Genomic DNA, 18550 nt, shown 5'->3' with positions numbered 1-18550 from the left:
TTTGTGAGAAAAAATGCCTTTGCAGCTGGCAAGGCCCTACCTACAAACATCCAGGTGCCCCATAGCAACCTGGCTGGCTGTTTCCATGGCAGCGGTGGACGGCTGTATGTAAGCCCCCCCCCAACTCTTGAGCCTGCAGGATGCTGGCCTCTGCCCCTCAGCTAAATTACCCTTCAACCCAGCAATGTGACCAAGATCAGGTGGCGCAGTGGTTAGAGTGCAGCACTGCAGGATACTTCAGCTGACTGCAGTTCGGCTGTTCAAATCCCACTGGCTCAAGGTTGACTCAGCCTTCCATCCTTCCGAGGTGGGTAAAATGAGGACCCGGATTGTTGGGGGCAATATGCTGACTCTGTAAACCACTTAGAGAGGGCTGAAAGCCCTATGAAGCGGTATATAAGTCTAACTGCTATTACTATCTTGTCCTGGGGAGTCCCATTATTATCTGTGTTTTTGCAGGGACTGAGGGGGGGGGGACATCTCAACTTGGGGCAACGCTGATCCAGCTGCTGCCTCGGTCCCACCTCACCCAACCCAAAATGGCGGGCTGGTTACAGCAGCTTTGCAGCGGCGCATATCCAGCTAATTCCACTGAGCAAGCCAAAACTGGGTTGAGCAAACCACAGTCACATTAATCATAGCCGTTTCCATGAATACAACTGCTTGCACGAATGCTGAAAGGTGGCTGCTTTGCACCAGCCACCGAAATGTGTGCCAATGTACATGCGCAGCACACGCAAACACAAGGATTTCAAATGGGGAATGGGGCAAGCTGCGGCCTAATCAGGCAGATAGTCGTTGGGAGATTCTCCTAGTCACTGGAGAAACTGGTTTCTTCCCAGCCACACAAAGCTTGGTGGTGGTGGTGGTGAGATGGGAGAAATTGGGATGCCTTTCCCAAGCGATGCTTCTATTGCTCCAATCCACAGCCCTCCCATGCTTGGTCCCACTGCCACTGTCCACTACACATTTATGCACCCCCCCCACGGGAAAGACGACCAATTGGACAGGTGTATACAACAAAATTTATTGCGTTATCTCACTATGCACCCATCCTCAGGGTGCACTACATAAGCAAGCTTCCCCCACTCCAGGTGGGATGTGAGAGCCCATCTCCTCTAGCTCCCCCTGGTGATCCTCTTTTGGTGCCCATCAACAGATCCAGGGGCTGCAGGGAACATAAAGTGTCCCCCCCACACAGGGGAGGCTGTCGTCAGTATATAAAAGTCAGTGGACACACCCCAGCAGGAGAAGACCCTCCTGGCTTCCAATACTCATTCTAGCTTGTCAAAAGCCTGCTCAGGCGGTCTGGGAGTGAGAGGGCCAGTGAGGCACAAGGGTGAAGCCTTGCCAGCCCACCAGGAGCTCCTGTTCCTATCCCAGGAGAGGTGGGGGGGGCTGCCTTTCCTCTGCGCTGCTTGAAGAAAACCTCCAGCGGGGGTTCTTGTAAACCAGCTGTCTTTGCCCCCCCCACCTTTAGCAGAGTCTCTCCTCTAGGGGCGCTCTCGTGGGGAAGCCAACCGGGGGCCTCCTGCAGGAGCAGCCCCCGGGGCCCATTAGCAACTCCAATACAGCCTTGCTCCTTTTATTTCTCTCTCGGGAGAGTCTCTGGGCCAACCCAAGGAAGGGGCCCGCAGGTGAAGGGCCCCCTCTGGAGTCCTCCAAAGGAGATGCCAGGAAACCACATTCGCTTGGAGATCAAGTTGTAAGAGTTCCGTGGCTCTGCCCACCCCATGGACAGAGCCACCTTACACCGCAGAGCTCGCCCTGTGTTGGGCCGGGGCAGCCGTCCCTTGGCTTGTAGACGTCTTCATCTCGGGGGTCCCTGGAGCCTCCAGGCAGGGCAGATGGGAGCGGAACTTCTGCAGCTGCTCGGGGCTAGCCAGGTTCTTCAGCAAGTGGTTCTCCCGCTCCAGGCGGGAGTTCTTCTCGGCTAGTTCTTTGATCTGCTCCTTGAGCACTTCCACCTCCTCCCGCACCGCGAACATCAGGTGATTCTTAACCAGGTCCTGGAAAGGAGGAGGAACACAGTCCCCGGTGAGTAAACACCAGTCCAGCTTCTGCGCCAGGTCCGCCCACCGCCGCGGCGCTGCCAGACAAAAGAGCCCGGAGCGGGCCTCGGCGGCTCGCGCGGCTCGAGTCCCTCCCGAAAGCGCCGGGATTCTTGCATCAGAGCGCGCGCCCGCGAGAGCCGCGGAGCGTCTGCAAGAAGCCCCCCACCCCACCCTCCGGGAAGAGGGGAGACCCGTCTCCTCTCGCTAGCCCTACAATTAGCCCCCCTCCCTCCCTCCAAACTGAAAGGCTGGAGCTTCTCCGCATCTGCTCCGTTGACTTCCTCCCTGCGGAGCCCCGTTTCTCTCGGGGCAGAGCGAAGGGAGCGCGGCGCCCCCCAAGCCTCCAGCAAGGCGCGTTCTGGCCGCCCCTTCTTCCACCCCACCCTCCCGAGACACTCACCATGGCCTGTTCGATCTTGTTGTCGATGGCGACCACACTGGCCCCGGACGCGCTGCAAGAAACAAGAGAAGAGCGCCGCCGTCAGCATCCCAGACAGACGGGCCTGCCCGGCTCCCCCTCTTCCCCAGCCCGACAGCTCCTCTCTCTCTCTCTCTCTCTACCTGTTGTCTAGCTTGACCGACACCACGTCCGCCCCCAGTAAGGAGGAGAAGAAGGAGATGGAGAAGTTGTGCAGCTGGTAGACAGCCACCTCCATCGGGAGCGGGTAGAGGCCTGTGCTCATGGCGGGGACGAGCGCGCGGAGAGCCCGAGGGAAGAGGACGGACCAACAACACAACAACGCCGCGACGGGGAGAAAGAGCTGCGGCTATTTCGGCACCCGCCCGCCTTATATAGGGCGGCGCTCCCCACGTCACATGGGCTCAGAGGTGCTATGCAAATGAGGCCACGCCCCTCCTGCCGGGACCGCGCGCAGCTGCGCCCGGAGGCTTGGCTGCGATCCAGACGCTCCGGCCCCGCCCCGCATTCGCCAGCCCCCCCCTCCCCCGCCGGGAGAGACGCGCAGCTCTTTCCAGCTGCATCAGCCGCGGGGGAGCTGCAGTCCCCGGCGCAAGTGAGGGGAGGGCGGCTGCAAATGGGGGGCCAAAGCATCTGTGGGGCACCCGGTTGAAGACCCTGCTTGGCGCTAAGCTGCCCCGCGACGTTAGCGGAAGCAGCGCTGCTTCCCTTTTCCCGTTTCTGCGGCTCCAGACCGGGCCCCGCTTGGCCTTAGTCCAGGAAAGCGGAGAGCTTCCTTTGCAGGGCCGGGGTGGGATGGGGGGCGCAAGTTGGCTTCACCCTCCTCCCGTGTGGACTCGGAGGCATGTCCCGCGGTTGCAGGAGGCCCTACGGGAGAACGCAGCTCTCCTCCCCTCCGCAAAGGGAAGACCCGCTTATCCACCCCTCCCGGATTCCCACGTCCGACCTCTTGCAAAGCCCTGGCAACCGCTGCCGCCCCCTTTAACCTGCCTTGGCTGCTAGCAAAGTCGTTGCAAAAATGGAGGCTTGAGTCAGAAATGCAAAGCATTGCTCAAGCGCAGCAGGGAATTAGGTCGAGGTTGGCACTTATGTAAGAAGCCACCCAAACATGTTGTTGTTGCGACTGGGCGAGGGCAGAGGGCGGGGGTGAGCCAAGCAGCAGCACTCTGATCCCTGAGGGAGACCTGTGTGCTCCCTCCCGCTTCTGCCTGCAGGAAGAGAGAGCTCCCCCTGGCTCTGAGGGTCTTCAAAAACTTGTCTTCTCCCTTACAGCCGCCTCCTGGCCCAGGAAGCAGCAGTGGGCAGGTGCAAAGGGGAAGGGAGCCCCCCCCCAGGCAGGCCACCCTCGGATGGGGGTGTGCATGGCAGCAGGCACAGCTGCCTCTTTCCTTTGGCACTGCAAGAGGACCTAAGGGGGCAGGTGAACAGACCAAGGCCTTTGAGTTCTCTGCAGGGCAGAACACCCCTTCTGCTCGGTGCTCTCTGGCAGTGAAGGGGCTGGAGGGCACAGCAGCTCCAGGGAGGTGGGGGGGGGCGAGGTGGTTTTCCAGGGGGAAGCAGCGGCTGTGCCAACCGTTATCAAACCAGCCTCTCTTCCCCCGCTTGTCTCAGAGCAAGGACTTGCTGGCGGGCTCCGTTTCCAGCTGCTCGGCGACCACTCCCTTTGATGGAGGCCTTGGCAGAACTCCCAGTCCTGGGCTTACTGGCACGCCAGCGCATGGCCTGGGCGGGGCATGCAGCACATGGCTGCCTTGTGCTCTCTCTCTCCACAGTCTGGGAACCAGAAGGGATTCCCTTCCGCCTCCACACTGTTCAGGCTATGAAGGGGGGGGGCAGCAGGCCCACCCTCTTTTCTCCTGGACCCCTGCAACTAGGTTACCTAAAAGGAAGCTACTCCCTCAGGAGTAGGAGGTGGGACAGGGGGAGTCCCTGTTTCAATCCTGTTCCTTCCAAGGATCGAAAATGAGACTCTTCGAAAGGGCAAAAAGAGCTCAAAGGGGCTACCTAGGGAGCATTGCACATATGCTGCCCGGGAAGCAGTTAACACCCCCCCCCCCAGCTACACTATCTTGTCAGCAAAGGTGTAGTCTTAAAGGTTTGTTTTCAAATCAGGGCACTGGACATCTTCCCAGGTGTTGTTGTTTACACTGGAACTTTATTGGTACCACTTGAATACACCTGGATGGTGGTACATTTTGGCTGGTGGGTTTCTGCAGCCCCCTTCCTGGTGCCTGGAAGATCTGTGCAGCTTCAAGGCAGGAGTGGGGGGTGGGGAGCACATCCCTGGAGGAGGCCAGCCGCCCCTTCATGGGAGTTCCTGAAGGGGAAATACAAAGGCCAGGAAGGAAAGGGCCCCCACAAGAGAGTGGGCCTGTGCTTCTGTTGTCTGCATTCACACACAGAATCGCATGCTGCTCACCCTCGTAATGCACACTCAGCCACAAATCATCGCTTGCCAATCAGGAAAGATGATCTGGCTTAGCATATGATGGGACTGCGAATCCAGGCTCTGGATCGGATCAGCACTCCCTGACTTTCAGCCACTCTTTGGGGCCCAGAACTGGCTTATGCAGAAGAGCGCCCCACGTTTTGATGAGCTTCTTGTCCTGGATCATATCACAACGCAGAGTTTGTGGTGGTGGGGGGGAATTCTCCCTTAGCAGCTACCAGCCCTTGGCTGCTCTATCTGCTGGCCCACTAAACTGGCTGTGAAATAAGGAGAGCATTAGGGGGTTGGGGGGCTCCTGGGGAGCAATGAGAAATGGCCCTCTGTCCAGGCAGCTGGCAGGCCTAGAAGTTGCCAACTTCCCTGGGGACAGAGCAGCAACAGCATTGTGAGTTGTGGGGCACTGGTGTTGGAACCATGTTGGAAAAGGGCCTGAGGAAAATGCCCACCTCCCCGCCGCTCGCCCCTTGCAACGAGCCAAGATTTGTAAAAACTACTTTTCTGTACTATCTTTTGGCCGGCCTCCCACCTCCCCAAATCCTAGGCCATCCCAGCTTCTTCCCTAGGAAGTAGCCGGCATTCACTTCTGCTTCTGCTTGACTTTTAAGCTCAAGGATCCGCTCCCTGTGCCCGAGGCCTCTGGCATCCATAAAGGGCTCCATGCTTCCATGCACGTATCGAAAGGCACGGAGCTTTTGCTGTTTTGCTTCCCCCCCTGAAATCCATGTGGGCTCCATGTGGAATCAGCATTCCCATTTCGATGAGCCCCCATCCTGGAGGCTTTAGGGATGAATGGGTGATGAACACGAGGCCAGCTACTCCTCATGGCTCACCAGCTGAGTGGTCCCTTCTCTGGCACCACTGGTCCCATTCCAGTTAAACCTGCCAGCTGTGAGTACCATGGTGAAGGGCTCTTCATTCAGCTGAGGGGATACTGCAGAGTCCTGTCCCTTTGGAATAATGTGGGCCCCGGGAGTGGTGCTCACCGCCCCTCCCAGCACAGTCCAGTCAAGAGAGCTGGATGGAGAGGGAATCTGGGAGATGCATCTTCCAGTTGGGTGCCCAGCAGAAGAAGCAACACAGAAGGCCATGTATTTCCCCATGTGGAAGTCCAATTGCCTTGAGCCAGGTACCAGTTAAGGCCACCGTTACCTTCCCCAAAAGTAGCTATGCCCGTTGTGCTAACGCCTGCAACAAACTCTCCCATCTCACATCTGGACGCCTGCCATCCTCACAATCCCTGACCGAGAAAAGTGGATAGGACAACTCAATGCTCCCAAACACACCGCTCCCTCTGAAGGGAGCAAGCAACTGTCCTGTCCAACTCCATCGCAACCACGGAACTTCCACGCCCCTTGACTGCAAAGCCTCTGCCCATCTCCAACTCCCCATCTCCCTTTGATCCAATTCGGTCCTGGTAGTTGTCGTCGTCCTCAGCGGTACCTGAGGGGTTCAAAGGAGCCCAGTCAGGGGTTGCCACCAAACCAGCAGAGGTTCTAAGCTTCTGAAACGGAACCACCTGTTCTGGCCCAATTTCCCGAAGCACTGCTTGGTGCAGGGAGAGACTCTGGGCGCTGCTTAGGGAAACGGGACCAGAAGGCCGAGCAGAGACCGAATGCAGCCAAGCTCCATGAGAGAATCAATGAACCCAGGAGCCGTACCTCTGGCCTGAAGGTCTGCGGACAGCTGGGTCTCTCCAGAATTGGCAGCCCCTTCCCCTCAGCAGGGACCTTCCCCCTTGCACGCCCTAGAAAGGGCAAAAGAAGGGGGTGGCACATTTTCCTGCCAGGTCCAATGGTTGCACATTTGGGAGGAAAAGTTGCCAGGATCTTCTCAGGCGAAGCAGAGGAAGCAGGAGAGGCCCTGCTCACCTGAGCAGCCCCCCACACAAACAAACACAACCGCTGGCCGACAAGCTCATCCCAGGACACTCCCTGTGCCCGCCTGCCAGCACAATCCCTGGCTGGCCCATGTGATCAATGGAGGGGGGTGGGCAATGCATCAGCTCTCAGAGGAAACACCTGAGAATTCTCAGGTGCCCTGAGGGTTGAGGGAGGCTGACTCCCAATTGGGGGTGGGGGGTGGTGCTTGAGGCAGAGGGGCAGCCCGACTGGAGCTTGTCCACTGCCATTTCCTTCACCCCATCTGCTCCTGGCAGCACCCAGCCTGGAATCCTCCCCCAAGACCAGAGGGAGGGAGCCTCACCCAGCCTGCCAGGCGCACCCTGTCACGAGACGACCTGCCTCCCCCGCAGTAGGCAACCAACACAGGACCTGCAGAGATGCCCCCCTTTTTTTTCCTGGGAAAAAGGCCCTGCCCACTTCTCTGCAATGATGCCCAAGGCGGGACTGTCTCTGGTCAGCCACAAGCCGCCCGCGGGCGCTCCCAGGGCAAAGTCCTCTCGGACACCTGCCAGGTTCAACTTAAGCTCCCGCCTGGAATCATCGGGCCGCTTCTTCCCCTTGCACAGGCTGATAGAGATGGGGAGACCGGCCTCTTCTCAGCGCCCCTGGCTGCCCACGGGTGGTAGGCCCGGAGCCCGGGCAACGCCGGCCCCTGTGCCCTCCCCCCTCCTCACCCAGGACGGCTCCGGCTGCATTTGCAGGGCAAGCGAATAGGGAGAAGTCCTGCGCGGGGCCCCAGCGAGGAAGCCGTCAAAAAGGACGCAGAGGTCTGCACGGCTCTACCCCACCAACCCATTTGCCATCGTTCCCCCCTCCCCGGGCAAACAGCCCCCCCCCCAGCCGCCGCTGCCCCGAGAATCCCCTCCCCGGCAGCCGTCCCCGCTCACCTGTGGAAGAAGAGCAGGATGGAGAGCAGCGTCTGGTCGACGTTCCGGTTGCAGATCCCGCGGCTGAGCAGGTAGCGGGGATCGCGCACCACGGGCTCCAGGGAGCCCTGCCGCATGAGGCGCCTCAGCTCGGACGCCGCGCCGAAGCTCTCGCACGCCAGCTGCTCCCGCAGCTGGAAGAGGGGGCTCAGGTTGCGGTTGTAGCCCAGGGGCCCGTTGGCCAGGTCCAGGCAGCAGCTGCAGCAGTCCAGCCCCACCGGCGAGCGGAGCTCCTTCAGGGGGGAGTTCGACATTCCGGTCGCGAAGCTGGCGGCGCGGAGAGACGGCTTGGGCGGCGCTCGGGGGCAGCACCTTCTGGCCAGGTGTGTGTGTGTGTGGGGGGGGGTCCGCCTCTGCCCCGCGGCCTCGGCTACGTGCTGGATCGGTCGGGACCTCGCCGCTCCCGCTGCGCTCGCCTTCGCGTTCCTCTCCGGACTGTGTTAGGTCAGCGCTCTCAACCCCCCTCCCTTCCCCCGCCTTTGCCTCCCTTCCTCTCCCGGTCCGCCTCCTTCCTTCGGCGCCGGCCCGGATTGGGGAACGCTGCTCGGTCACCGCCCCCGGGCGCCTTCAGCCGACGCAAGGTCGGTCTGCGGGGCGGAGCCTCCACAGCGACGGGGGGGGGGGGGGGGAGGAGCGTTGGAGGGAGGAGGTGGGCATCGGTGCGCGCTCCGTCTGCTCCTGCCAGTCCCGGGCGGCCGGCCGGCTGCGAAGGCTTGGTTGGGCAGCCGGGCGTCTCTCATCTTAACTGATCCCCGATTGCTTTCGTGTAAATGTGTTTTTATTTTCCATTTTCATTTTCATACAGTCACATATATACTGTGCATAACCGGGGCCATATAACATTAAACAATAAACACAGCCATTCCTCTTGTCAACAATACCGCCAAAAATAGAAACCCAATGTACCTCTTCGACCCTCCATACACCCTTTCTTTCGCCCCCCCTGATCCCCGATTGCTTTCGACCCCCGGTGCCCGTCCCCCCACCCCCGCAAGGTTTAGGAGAGAAGCGCTCGCTGCTGGGAGCTGGGAGGAGCGGGTGGTGCCCACAAGCAGGCAGGGAGCCCTTGGGAGGCTCACCTGTCCTTAGGGCTCTGGCATTCAGAGACCCTGGCCACCGGGGGGGGGGGAGGAAGGGGCACCGCAGCTCACGTGCTTGGATATGCGTCAGAATATCCCCCCACCCACCCACCCACACAGGCAAATTTCGACATCCCCTCCGGTGACCCGCCCAAGCTCAGTGGGGAGAGGCAGGGCGATGGTTTCCAGACTTCACGGGAGATGCCTAGGGCGGCCTCTTTCTATTCTAAGGCAGGGGTGTCCAAACTTGGGAACTTTTAAAAGTTGTGGACTTCAACTCCCAGAATTCCCCAGACAGCATAGCTTACTCTCTTGTAATCCCTTCCTCTGCAATCTCTCCACTTAGAAATCAGAGGTCTTCAAACTTGGGAACTTTTAAGAGTTGTGGACTTCAGCTCCCAGAATTCCCCAGGCAGCATAATTTACTCTCTTGTAATCCCTTCCTCTGCAATCTCTCCACTTAGATCAGAGGTCTTCAAAACTGGGAACTTTAAGACTGGTGGACTTCAACTCCCAGAATTCCCCAGGCAGCATAATTTACTCTCTTGTAATCCCTTCCTCTGCAATCTCTCCATTTTACATCAGAGGTCTTCAAACTGGGGAACTTTAAGACTTGCGGACTTCAACTCCCAGAATTCCTGGGAGTTGAAGTCCACAAGTCTTAAAAGTTCCCAAGTTTGGACACCCCTGTTCTAAGGTGAAGCCTGCTGGGCGTGCAAGTCCCTGCAAGGGTTTCTGCTGTTTGCACTTGGCTTCCCTGGAATCCTAGCCCTGCTTCCCTGGCTCACGGTTGCTCCCTCCATGTCCAGCAGGGGGCCCTCAAGCCCCGAGTCCCAGCCTGGTTCCTTTGCCCAAACTGCAGCTAGCAGCTCAGAGGCAGCCTTGGGGGAGTCCCTCCCCCCCCCCGCAGCCCAGGGGTGAAATTCAGCCGGTTCTGACAAGTTCTGGAGAACCGGTAGCGGAAATTTTCAGTAGTTGGTAGAACCGGCAAACGCCACCTCTGGCTTGCCCCAGAGTGGGTTGGGAATTTTGCAGTATCCTTCCCCTGCCACGCCCACCAAGCCATGTCCACAGAACCTGTGGAATAATTTTTAAAATTTCACTACTGCCCCAGCCTATGCCTTTGCTGTCCCCCCTTCCCGCCCTCCAGCAAAACGGTTCCACCACAAAACCGTGCTCGACTAAAGCGCGCTCGACGAAACCGCGTACCTGACGTCATCACAGTGCGACGAAAAAAGCACGCTGTGAGCGGTATAGCTAAAATTAACGTGTAAACCTAAACCTAACCCCCCCCAAACCTAACCCTAAACCTAACCCTAAACCTAACCCTAAACCTAACCCTAAACCTAACCCTAAACCTAACCCTAAACCTAACCCTTAATCTAACGTTAACCCTTAACCTATCCCTAAACCTAACCCTAACGCTTAACCTAACCCTAAACCTAACCCTAACCCTTAACCTAACCCTAACCCTAACCCTTACCTTAACGTGAATCGGCTTGCTTTAAAAGCGCTTTTTAAAGCGCCCTTTTTTCTCCGCGGTCGTTGTTGTCGTGCTGCTGATGACGTCAGCGACGCGCTTTAATCGGGCGCGCTTTAGTGGACCGCGGTTTTGTTGTGCCACGCAGCAAAACTGGAGGAAAACCAAGGAGGAATATTTGTAAACATGGGGAATATTTGCTCTACATGGGGCTGCCCCTGAAAAGTGTTCGGAGACTACAATTAGTCCAGAATGCAGCCGCGCGAGCAATACTGGGTGTACCTAGGTACACCCGCATTACACCTATCCTCCGCGAGCTGCACTGGCTTCCTATTGGTCTCCGAGCACGATTCAAGGTGCTGGTTATCACCTTTAAAGCCCTACATGGCTTAGGACCTGGATATCTTCGAGACCGTCTTCTGCCGCATACCTCCCTAAGACTGATAAGATCCCACAGGATGGGCCTTCTCTGGGTGTCATCAGCTGGTCAATGCCGGCTGGTGGCGCCTCAGAGTAGGGCCTTCTCTGTTGCTGCTCCGGCCCTGTGGAATGAGCTACCCGCAGAGATCCGGACCCTACCCACCCTCATGGCCTTCCGAAAAGCTATTAAGACCTGGCTATTCCGGCAGGCCTGGGGCTGTTGACCTCTGGATTGAGGTCCAGCCCCGCTTAGATTGGGTGCATGTTGTGTCTTTTTAAATTTGTCATGTTTTATCTGTTTTTAATTTCTTTTAATTTCTGTTGCTCCGGGATTGGGCGGCCTATAAATTTAATAAACAGTTAACAGTAACAGTTAACAATGGACTTGGAAGTTAATTTTAAGAAAGTTATAACCAGATGGCCTACAAAGGATGTGGAGGAAGAGACACATCGGCTGTACTGGATAAGACCGAGATCGAACTGAATGTGGATTTTAAAACGATGAGCCAACGACGATAAGGAAAATATGTTTATGTTAGATATTCAAAGGATGGCGATTGACGTGTTAATAATTAAAAGGGACATATGAATAACAAACTAGAAGAGTGATTTGGATAATGTTTCCCTACTGGATTTATAAAAAAAAAATAGATATGTAGTTATCTCTGCTAACCTTTAATGGACTTTGGCTGTACCAGGAACGATGTATTAGGGTTCTGTTTACGATTAAGAGATGAGAATGGAAAGAAAGGGTTTGCTGCATTTTCAGAGAAGATTATGCTACAAAAATTGTTTCCATTTGTTGTGATAAGAGGGAAGTTACTTCTTTATGCTTCCTTTTTCCTCTCCTGTTTTCTGCACCTTTTCTTTTTATTCCGAGATAGTTTTTTTTATCTGTTAAATTGTAATTTTACTTGGGGGAGGATCTGGGTTACTTCCAGCACAGATGCTGGCCCTGCTTTAGCGTTCTCTGCCTTGCTCAGCTGCCTCTCCTGGCTGCCAGGGGGCAGCAGTGCAGAGCGGGCGAGAACCAAGTGGGTTTTGGAGATGCAGCTTTCTCAAATGCAGAGAACCACCCAGGTGAGACCTGAAATAAAACCACTCCTTTAACCTTTGTTCTGGACACTGCATGCAGAAGGCAATCCCTTTCTTGGAAAACAAACAGAAGGGAACAAACTCTTCCTTTGGCCCAGGGTTAAAGAGGGTTACCAAGCCAAGGCGGAACACAGAATCGGAGGGCATCTCTGGTATCGCCCCCCCCCAGCCTGTTTTTGTTTCTTTTTTCTTTTTCTTTTTAAAGATTTTTATTAACAAACATGTAAAAGACACACACACAAAAAAATTAGACGTACACCACATTTATACAATACAGTGCGAACAGGAGCTTCCTGTTTTTTATATTAGCAATCATCAATCGATATCGCTCACCTTATATTATTTCCCCTTCTATCGTATTTCATTTAGATTTCACCATTCTTAACCCTCTTATTTTACTCATATAACAGTTCCATACAAGGAAAACCAGTACAAAATGTTTTACAGATGGCACCTGGCACCATTAGCTAAAATCTCAACAAATACCTCCCCAAAATGCTGGAAATGCGAATCAATACATGGAACATATTATCATTTATGGTGGACTTGTGACGAGGCAAAAATTTTTTGGAAAAGATTTCGGTTTCGGTTTCGTTTTATTTATATGCCGCCCTATTCCCAGCGGGACTCAGGGCAACTCACAAACCCAAGAGGGGAAGGGAAACACAAGAACTACAAATACAAGCATTTAAAATAACCAACAGACACACAATCGAGAGGGGAAGGGAACTCATCAACCCCAGGCCTGCCGACACAGCCAGGTTTTGACGGCTTTTCGGAAGGCCTGGAAAGAGGTGAGGGTCCGAATCCCTGCGGGGAGTTCATTCCAAAGGGCCGGAGCTGCCACAGAGAAGGCCCTCCCCCGGGTAATAGCCAGATGGCATTGGCTGGTGGACGGAACCCGGAGGAGGCCAACCCTGTGTGATCTAATGGGTCTTTGGGAGGTAATTGGTAGCAGGCGGTCTCTCAAGTACCCAGGTCCAATACCATGAAGGGCTTTATAAGTGACGACAAGGATCAAGGAAAAGGATCAAAAATTGGCTGGAGGCAATAACAGGGGTTAAAATAGAATGGAAACCTGAAGTTTTTTAAATTAGGAATTATGTCCGTGAAATACAAAAAAGAAATCCAGTATTTAATACTACATATACTTACAGCGGCAAGGATTGTCTTTGCCCAGAAATGGAAAAACAAATTAACCCCAAATGAAGATGAAATAATAAGAAAGATTATGGACTGTGCCGAAATGGATAAACTAACTAAAGAAATCCAGGGAAAGGAAGAATCAGAATTCTACCAGATATGGGATAAATGGTATAGGTGGATGGAGGAAAGAAACAAAAATCAATGAAGGAATATAACAAAACTCAATAGTAGTTCTTTTTTCTTTTTATTGAAAAATTTAAAAAAGCTTTTACAAATATTTACCTCCCCTCACACACTCTCCCCACCTGAACCCTGCCCCCCCAACCTCCCCCCCCCACTTCCCAGAGCAAATACAGGGTATAAATCTTTAACAAACATATTCTAAAATAAACTAAAAGAAAGTTAGTATCATCTTTCATTTGTGCTTTAACTCCTCTGTTGTTAGGCTAACTCTAAACAGATTATCTCGTTCCTCGCTTTTTCAGTCATAAACTATCTGGAATTTCTTAGTCCCGTATTTATTTTGAGTATAGTCAATCCATCTTCTCCACTCCAGTTTATGTTTCTCATCTGAGTGGGCCTTAAGATATGCTGATATTTTAGCCATCTCTGCTAAGTTTGTTACTTTTAACGTCCATTCTTGAATAGTAGGCAAACCTTCCTTCTTCCAGCATTGCGCCACCGTCTTGCTGCCGTTATTAAGTACAAAATCAAGTTAGTCTCTATAACAGAACAATCAGTAGTTATACCTAACAGGAATAACTGAGGGGTAAACTTTATCCTCTTTTTAAAAATATTTTGCATAATCCACCATATTTTTTATCCAGAATGCTTTAACCTTTTTACAAGTCCACCATATATGGTAATATGTAGCATCAACACAATCACATCTCCAGCATTTAGGTTGTAAACTCGGATGCAGGCAAGCCAGTTTTTTAGGATCTAAATGCCATCTATAAAAGATCTTATAAAAATTCTCTCTCAGATTTTGGGCCTCAGCCTGTTTTTGAAAACCTCCAGCGATGAAGCCTCCATAAGGCCAGGAGGCAAGAGGATCTCACTGTGGGGAAACTTCTCCTTTCTTCTTGGTTTTCTCTCTCTTTGGCCAGCTTTCGTCCACGGCTTCTCCTCCTCCTGCCCTCTGATGCCCTGCAGAATAAGCCCACCCCCTCTTTTGAGAGCCAGCGTGGGGTAGACAAGAGAGGCAGAGGGAGGCTCTGGTTCAAATCACTGAGTGATGCAGGGGAAAAAACGAAGCGTAAAGCGTTGTTCACGCTGTTTTAAGCTTTTGGAGAAGCGGGATGAAAATCAGAAAAGATATATTGGCATTTGGCAACATGCCTGCTTCTGCTTCTTAGAACATGCGTGACTCAGGGGCGAATCTTGAAGCATCTCTTGCATTGGCACCCTTCTCTTTTTGAGGGGAAGCGTTGGAGATGGTCCAACCCTGGTGGTGAGAGACAGAGGGAGAGGTCCCATCCTTTGGACCCTGATGGATCCCTCGGCACGTCATGATATACCGTATTTTTTGGAGTATAAGACACTCCGAAGTATAAGACGCACCTAGCTTTGGGGGAGGAAAACAACGGAAAAATATCTGCTTCCGCCTCCCAGCAATTTGCCTCCTTGCAAACAGACAGCAAACAGCACAGGCAATATACACTGTGTGTAGTGTTACATTTCAAACGTTGTTAAAATGGACGTCGCTTTCTGGAAATAGAGTTATTCTCTGCTATTTAAAAGAAGATACAATAGCACTGGGCCTCTTCAGATCAAGCATTTATTTTAAAAAGCTTCTTCGTTTTCTTAAGCTGTCTAGAACAATAATAATTGTTTTTAGTCTTTAATCTTTAGTCTTTAAAAAATAAGTCTAATAATTTGAACATTCTATAGGCATTTATAGTTATTAACTTACCTCCTTGCAGAACACAAACAGCCTGATTAGCATAAGGAAAAAAAATACCAGCATTTTGCCTCCAGGAGCAAACAGCAAGTTTCACTTTCGGTTTAAAGTGAAAGTTAAAATCATCATCATCACCTGTTTCAGGCCATGGGGATTGCTCTAGCCCAGTGTTTCTCAACCTTGGCAACTTGAAGATGTTCGGACTTCAACTCCCAGCATTTGCTGGCTGGGGAATTCTGGGAGTTGAAGTCCGGACATCTTCAAGTTGCCAAGGTTGAGAAACACTGCTCTAGCCTATTGTAGCCTCCACAAGCCCCATTTTCCCACTTTGCTGCAAGGAGGTAAATCGCTAGGAGGCAGAGGCCAAAAGGTGGGGGGGCGGTGGGTGGGTGGAACTACATTCAGTGTATAAGACGCAGCCAAATTTTCACTCCCTTTTAAGTGGGGGAAGGTGCATCTTATACTCCGAAAAATATGGTAATCGACTGGCATCTTCTGGGCCCCCTGCAAGGTTGGGGCTGGAGGTACTGTTCCCCAACAGGGACAGTGGTGACAGCTCTGGTTATTTACCTAGCTGATATAGTTATGTCTCTTCTTGGATAGAGATCTTTAGTTGAGAGACCGCCTGCTGCCAATTACCTCCCAAAGACCTATCAGATCCCACAGACTAGGCCTCCTCCGAATTCCATCTGCCGACTAATGCCGATTGTCGACCACCCAGAGGAGGGCCTTTTCTGTGGCAGCTCCGGCCCTCTGGAACGATCTCCCCGTGGAGATCCGGACTCTCTCCACCCTTCAGGCTTTCCGCAAAGCCGTCAAAACCTGGCTGTTCCAACAGGCCTGGGGTTGATGAGTTCCCATCCCCATTCGAATTGTTGTGGCTGTTGACTGCTTTTAAATTGTTTCAGTATTTTGTTTCTCTGTTTTTATTGTTTTTGTCTGTATCATTCCCTTCCCCTTTGGTTTGTTAGCCGCCCTGAGTCCCTCCGGGAATAGGGCGGCATACAAGTGTAATAAACCTTGAAACAGGAGGGAAGAAAGGAGGGAAGGAAGGAAGGAGAGAAGGAGAGAAGAAAGGAGGGAAGGAAGGAGGGAATGTAGGAGAGAAGGAAGGGGGGAAGGTAGGAGGAAAGGAAGGGGGAAAGGAAGGAGAGGAGGAGAGAAGGAAGGAAGGAGGGAAGGAATCAGGGAAGGAGGAGGGAAGGAGAGAAGGAGAGAAGAAAGGGGGAGGGAAGGAGGGAGGGAAGGAAGGAGGGAAGGAAGGAGGGAAGGAAGGAAGGAAGAAGAAGTAGGAATGTTGTAAGATAAGATGGAGTTATGGGATGGTAAGAAAGTAATCTCAAGTATTTTTTTTTTTTAAAACACCTTGAAACCTTGAAACCTTGACAGGAGGGGAAAGAAGGGCTGAAGCATTGGCCACCCATTGTGGGGCCTCCCAGGACCCTCCCAGACTGCTCCATATTGCTGTGCAGTTGCTGGGAGGGGTCATCCATAAGCTGGGGGGTGGGTCTCCTGCAACAGCTGAAGGGGAAGGCAGGTGCTGGTGGTGGTGGCTGGAGCTGGAGGCCCCAAAGATGGGGGAAACCTAGTGGCAGGCAAAGGAGGGCGTGGCAAGAACCCGATTTACCAGCAGCTGATGGTCATCATTCCACATTCATTTATTTGTATCCTCCTTTTTAAATTTTTTTAAAAATAAATAATCCAAAGTGGGGAAACATATCCAGCACATCTTCCTCCTTCTCTTCGCCCCCCTCATCCTGTGAGTTGTAAAGGCCCCCTTTGGCGTCTCTCAGCACCAGGAGTTCCCTCCCTTGAACATTATCGTGGCTGCTGTGGGAGTTGAGCATTGCTTGCCACGTAGGCCTGGCAGCTGAAAAACGGTTCCAGGAAGGGAGAGGGCAGGAAGGGAGCTGGGCTTGCTGCTCCCAGCTCATCTTGCCCTGGGCATTCCTGTGCAGACCAGGCCCCCCTTGGGGGGAAAGCAAGAGATGGGCGGAAGGGGCATTTCAGGAGCAACCTGGCAGGGCAAGAGAAGAGCCAGGGCAGCTCACAGGAGGCTCCTCTCTGATGTTGGAGGGAGGACTGAGACTTGCTTCAGAAGAGCGGGCTCAGCTGTGAAGGCTATCTCGCTCTGGTGCCAGCTGTCACCAGACGTGCCAGCTCTTCCTGGTACTGCGGGCTGCTTGTCCGAGGCAAAGGCTCCAAGACAATTGACCATTCTCTAAAGCTGGCCTCTGACCAGGAGGAGGAGGAGGAGGAGGCCCGGTCCCTCCTGCCCTCCAGACCTGATGTCCAGGGGGGTCAGGGAAAGGAGAAGGCAGAGCCATGTTGGTAGAAGAGGGCGTATCAGGGGCTGTTTGCAGCATCACCTTCAAAGGAGACCCTTTTCCTCCTGTCAGAAGGAGCCCCGGGCAAGGCATCCCATCGCTTGGCCTTCTCTCCAGCAGTGTTCCTTTCTGTCTTTGGCCCATGGCCGGCCAGCCACAAGATCAGAGCTGCCCTTCCCAGGAACCAGCAGGATAGTTCAGGGCTCTCCTTGCCTCCATTTCAGAGGTGGGTTTCTACCGGTTCGCACCGATTCAGTAGAACCGGTTCATCAAATCTACCGAACCGGTTAGAAGAGGTTCCACCAGTGGACCCGGAAAGCAGGCCACACCTACAGAAGAGGTTCCAAAATTTTTTGAAACCCACCACTGGAGGAGAGAGATACACAGAAAGAGAGAGAGAGAGAGAGAGAGAGAGAGAGAGAGAGACAGACAGACAGACAGACAGACAGACAGACATAGAGCGAGAATCACATAGAGAGACACGGAGGGAGGGAGGGAGGGAGGGAGAGAGAGGCAAAGAGCCACACACACACACACACAGACAGACAGACAGGCGGGCAGACTCACACAGAGAGAGAAAGAGAAAGAGAAAGAAAGGAAGAAAGAAAAAAAGAAAGAAAAAGAGAGAGATGAAAGAAAAAAGAAAAAAAGGGACAGAGAGACAAAAGGAAGGAAAGAGAGAGAGAGAGAGAGACAGACAGACACAGAGCGAGAATCACATAGAGAGACACGGAGGGAGGGAGGGAGGGAGGGAGAGGCAAAGAGCCACAGACAGACAGACAGACAGACTCATACAGAGAGAGAAAGAGAAGGAGAAAGAAAGGAAGAAAGGAAGAAAGAAAAAAAGAAAGAAAAAGAGAGAGATGAAAGAAAAAAGAAAAAAGGGACAGAGAGACAAAATGAAGGAAAGAGAGAGAGAGAGAGAACACATGGCCGGCAAGCCACTCCCACCAGGTCACATGGCCGGCAAGCCACTCCCACAAAGGAGGCCACACCCACAGAGTAGGTTCAAAACTTTTTTGAAACCCACCACTGCTCCATTTCCCCAAGGTTTGGGGAGAGAGAATTCACTGCCACCTGGTCTCTGCTGCGGAAAGGAAATGTGGCCTGGAGGAGCTCAGAGCCACATCAGGCCCCCACCCAGCCTGGAGCAACAGTCTCAACCCCCCCCCCCCCGCGGGGCAGAAATCAACCAGCTTCGAGGCTGCAAGGAGGTGGCACCTACAGAAGCCAGTCTCAGAAGTGGCAACCCCAAATGCCACCCTCCCCAGGCTGGGAGGAGTTTCCAGCCCATTGGGAGTTGTGGGGGGGGGGGCGGCGCTCCCATTTGGCTCCTGGTCTAGTGGCACTCC

The 18550-nt window shown here is 53.5% G+C and overlaps 1 protein-coding gene across 2 annotated transcripts; it reads right to left on the bottom strand.

Annotated features, from left to right (window-relative positions):
- Nucleotides 1-1007: 1007 nt before the first annotated feature.
- On the bottom strand, nt 1008-8206 carry TSC22D3 (TSC22 domain family member 3). 2 transcript variants are annotated; one of them, XM_032227755.1, is made up of 3 exons: nt 7710-8206; nt 2455-2506; nt 1008-2009 (listed from the first exon to the last, which is right to left on the bottom strand). In XM_032227755.1, the coding sequence occupies exons 1-3, from the start codon at nt 8000-8002 to the stop codon at nt 1749-1751; spliced, it is 606 nt and encodes a 201-aa protein (XP_032083646.1). In that variant the 5' UTR covers nt 8003-8206; the 3' UTR covers nt 1008-1748. The 2 variants fall into 2 exon arrangements, with proteins under 2 accessions (XP_032083646.1, XP_032083647.1); XM_032227756.1 differs by lacking the exon at nt 7710-8206 and adding an exon at nt 2616-7593.
- Between the last annotated feature and the right edge of the window lie 10344 nt (nt 8207-18550).

This window comes from Thamnophis elegans, chromosome 12, assembly GCF_009769535.1.
Source record: "Thamnophis elegans isolate rThaEle1 chromosome 12, rThaEle1.pri, whole genome shotgun sequence".
NCBI lineage: Eukaryota > Metazoa > Chordata > Lepidosauria > Squamata > Colubridae > Thamnophis > Thamnophis elegans.
The sequence above is the reverse complement of the archived record's forward strand: the minus strand, read 5'-3'. Positions and strand labels throughout refer to the sequence as shown.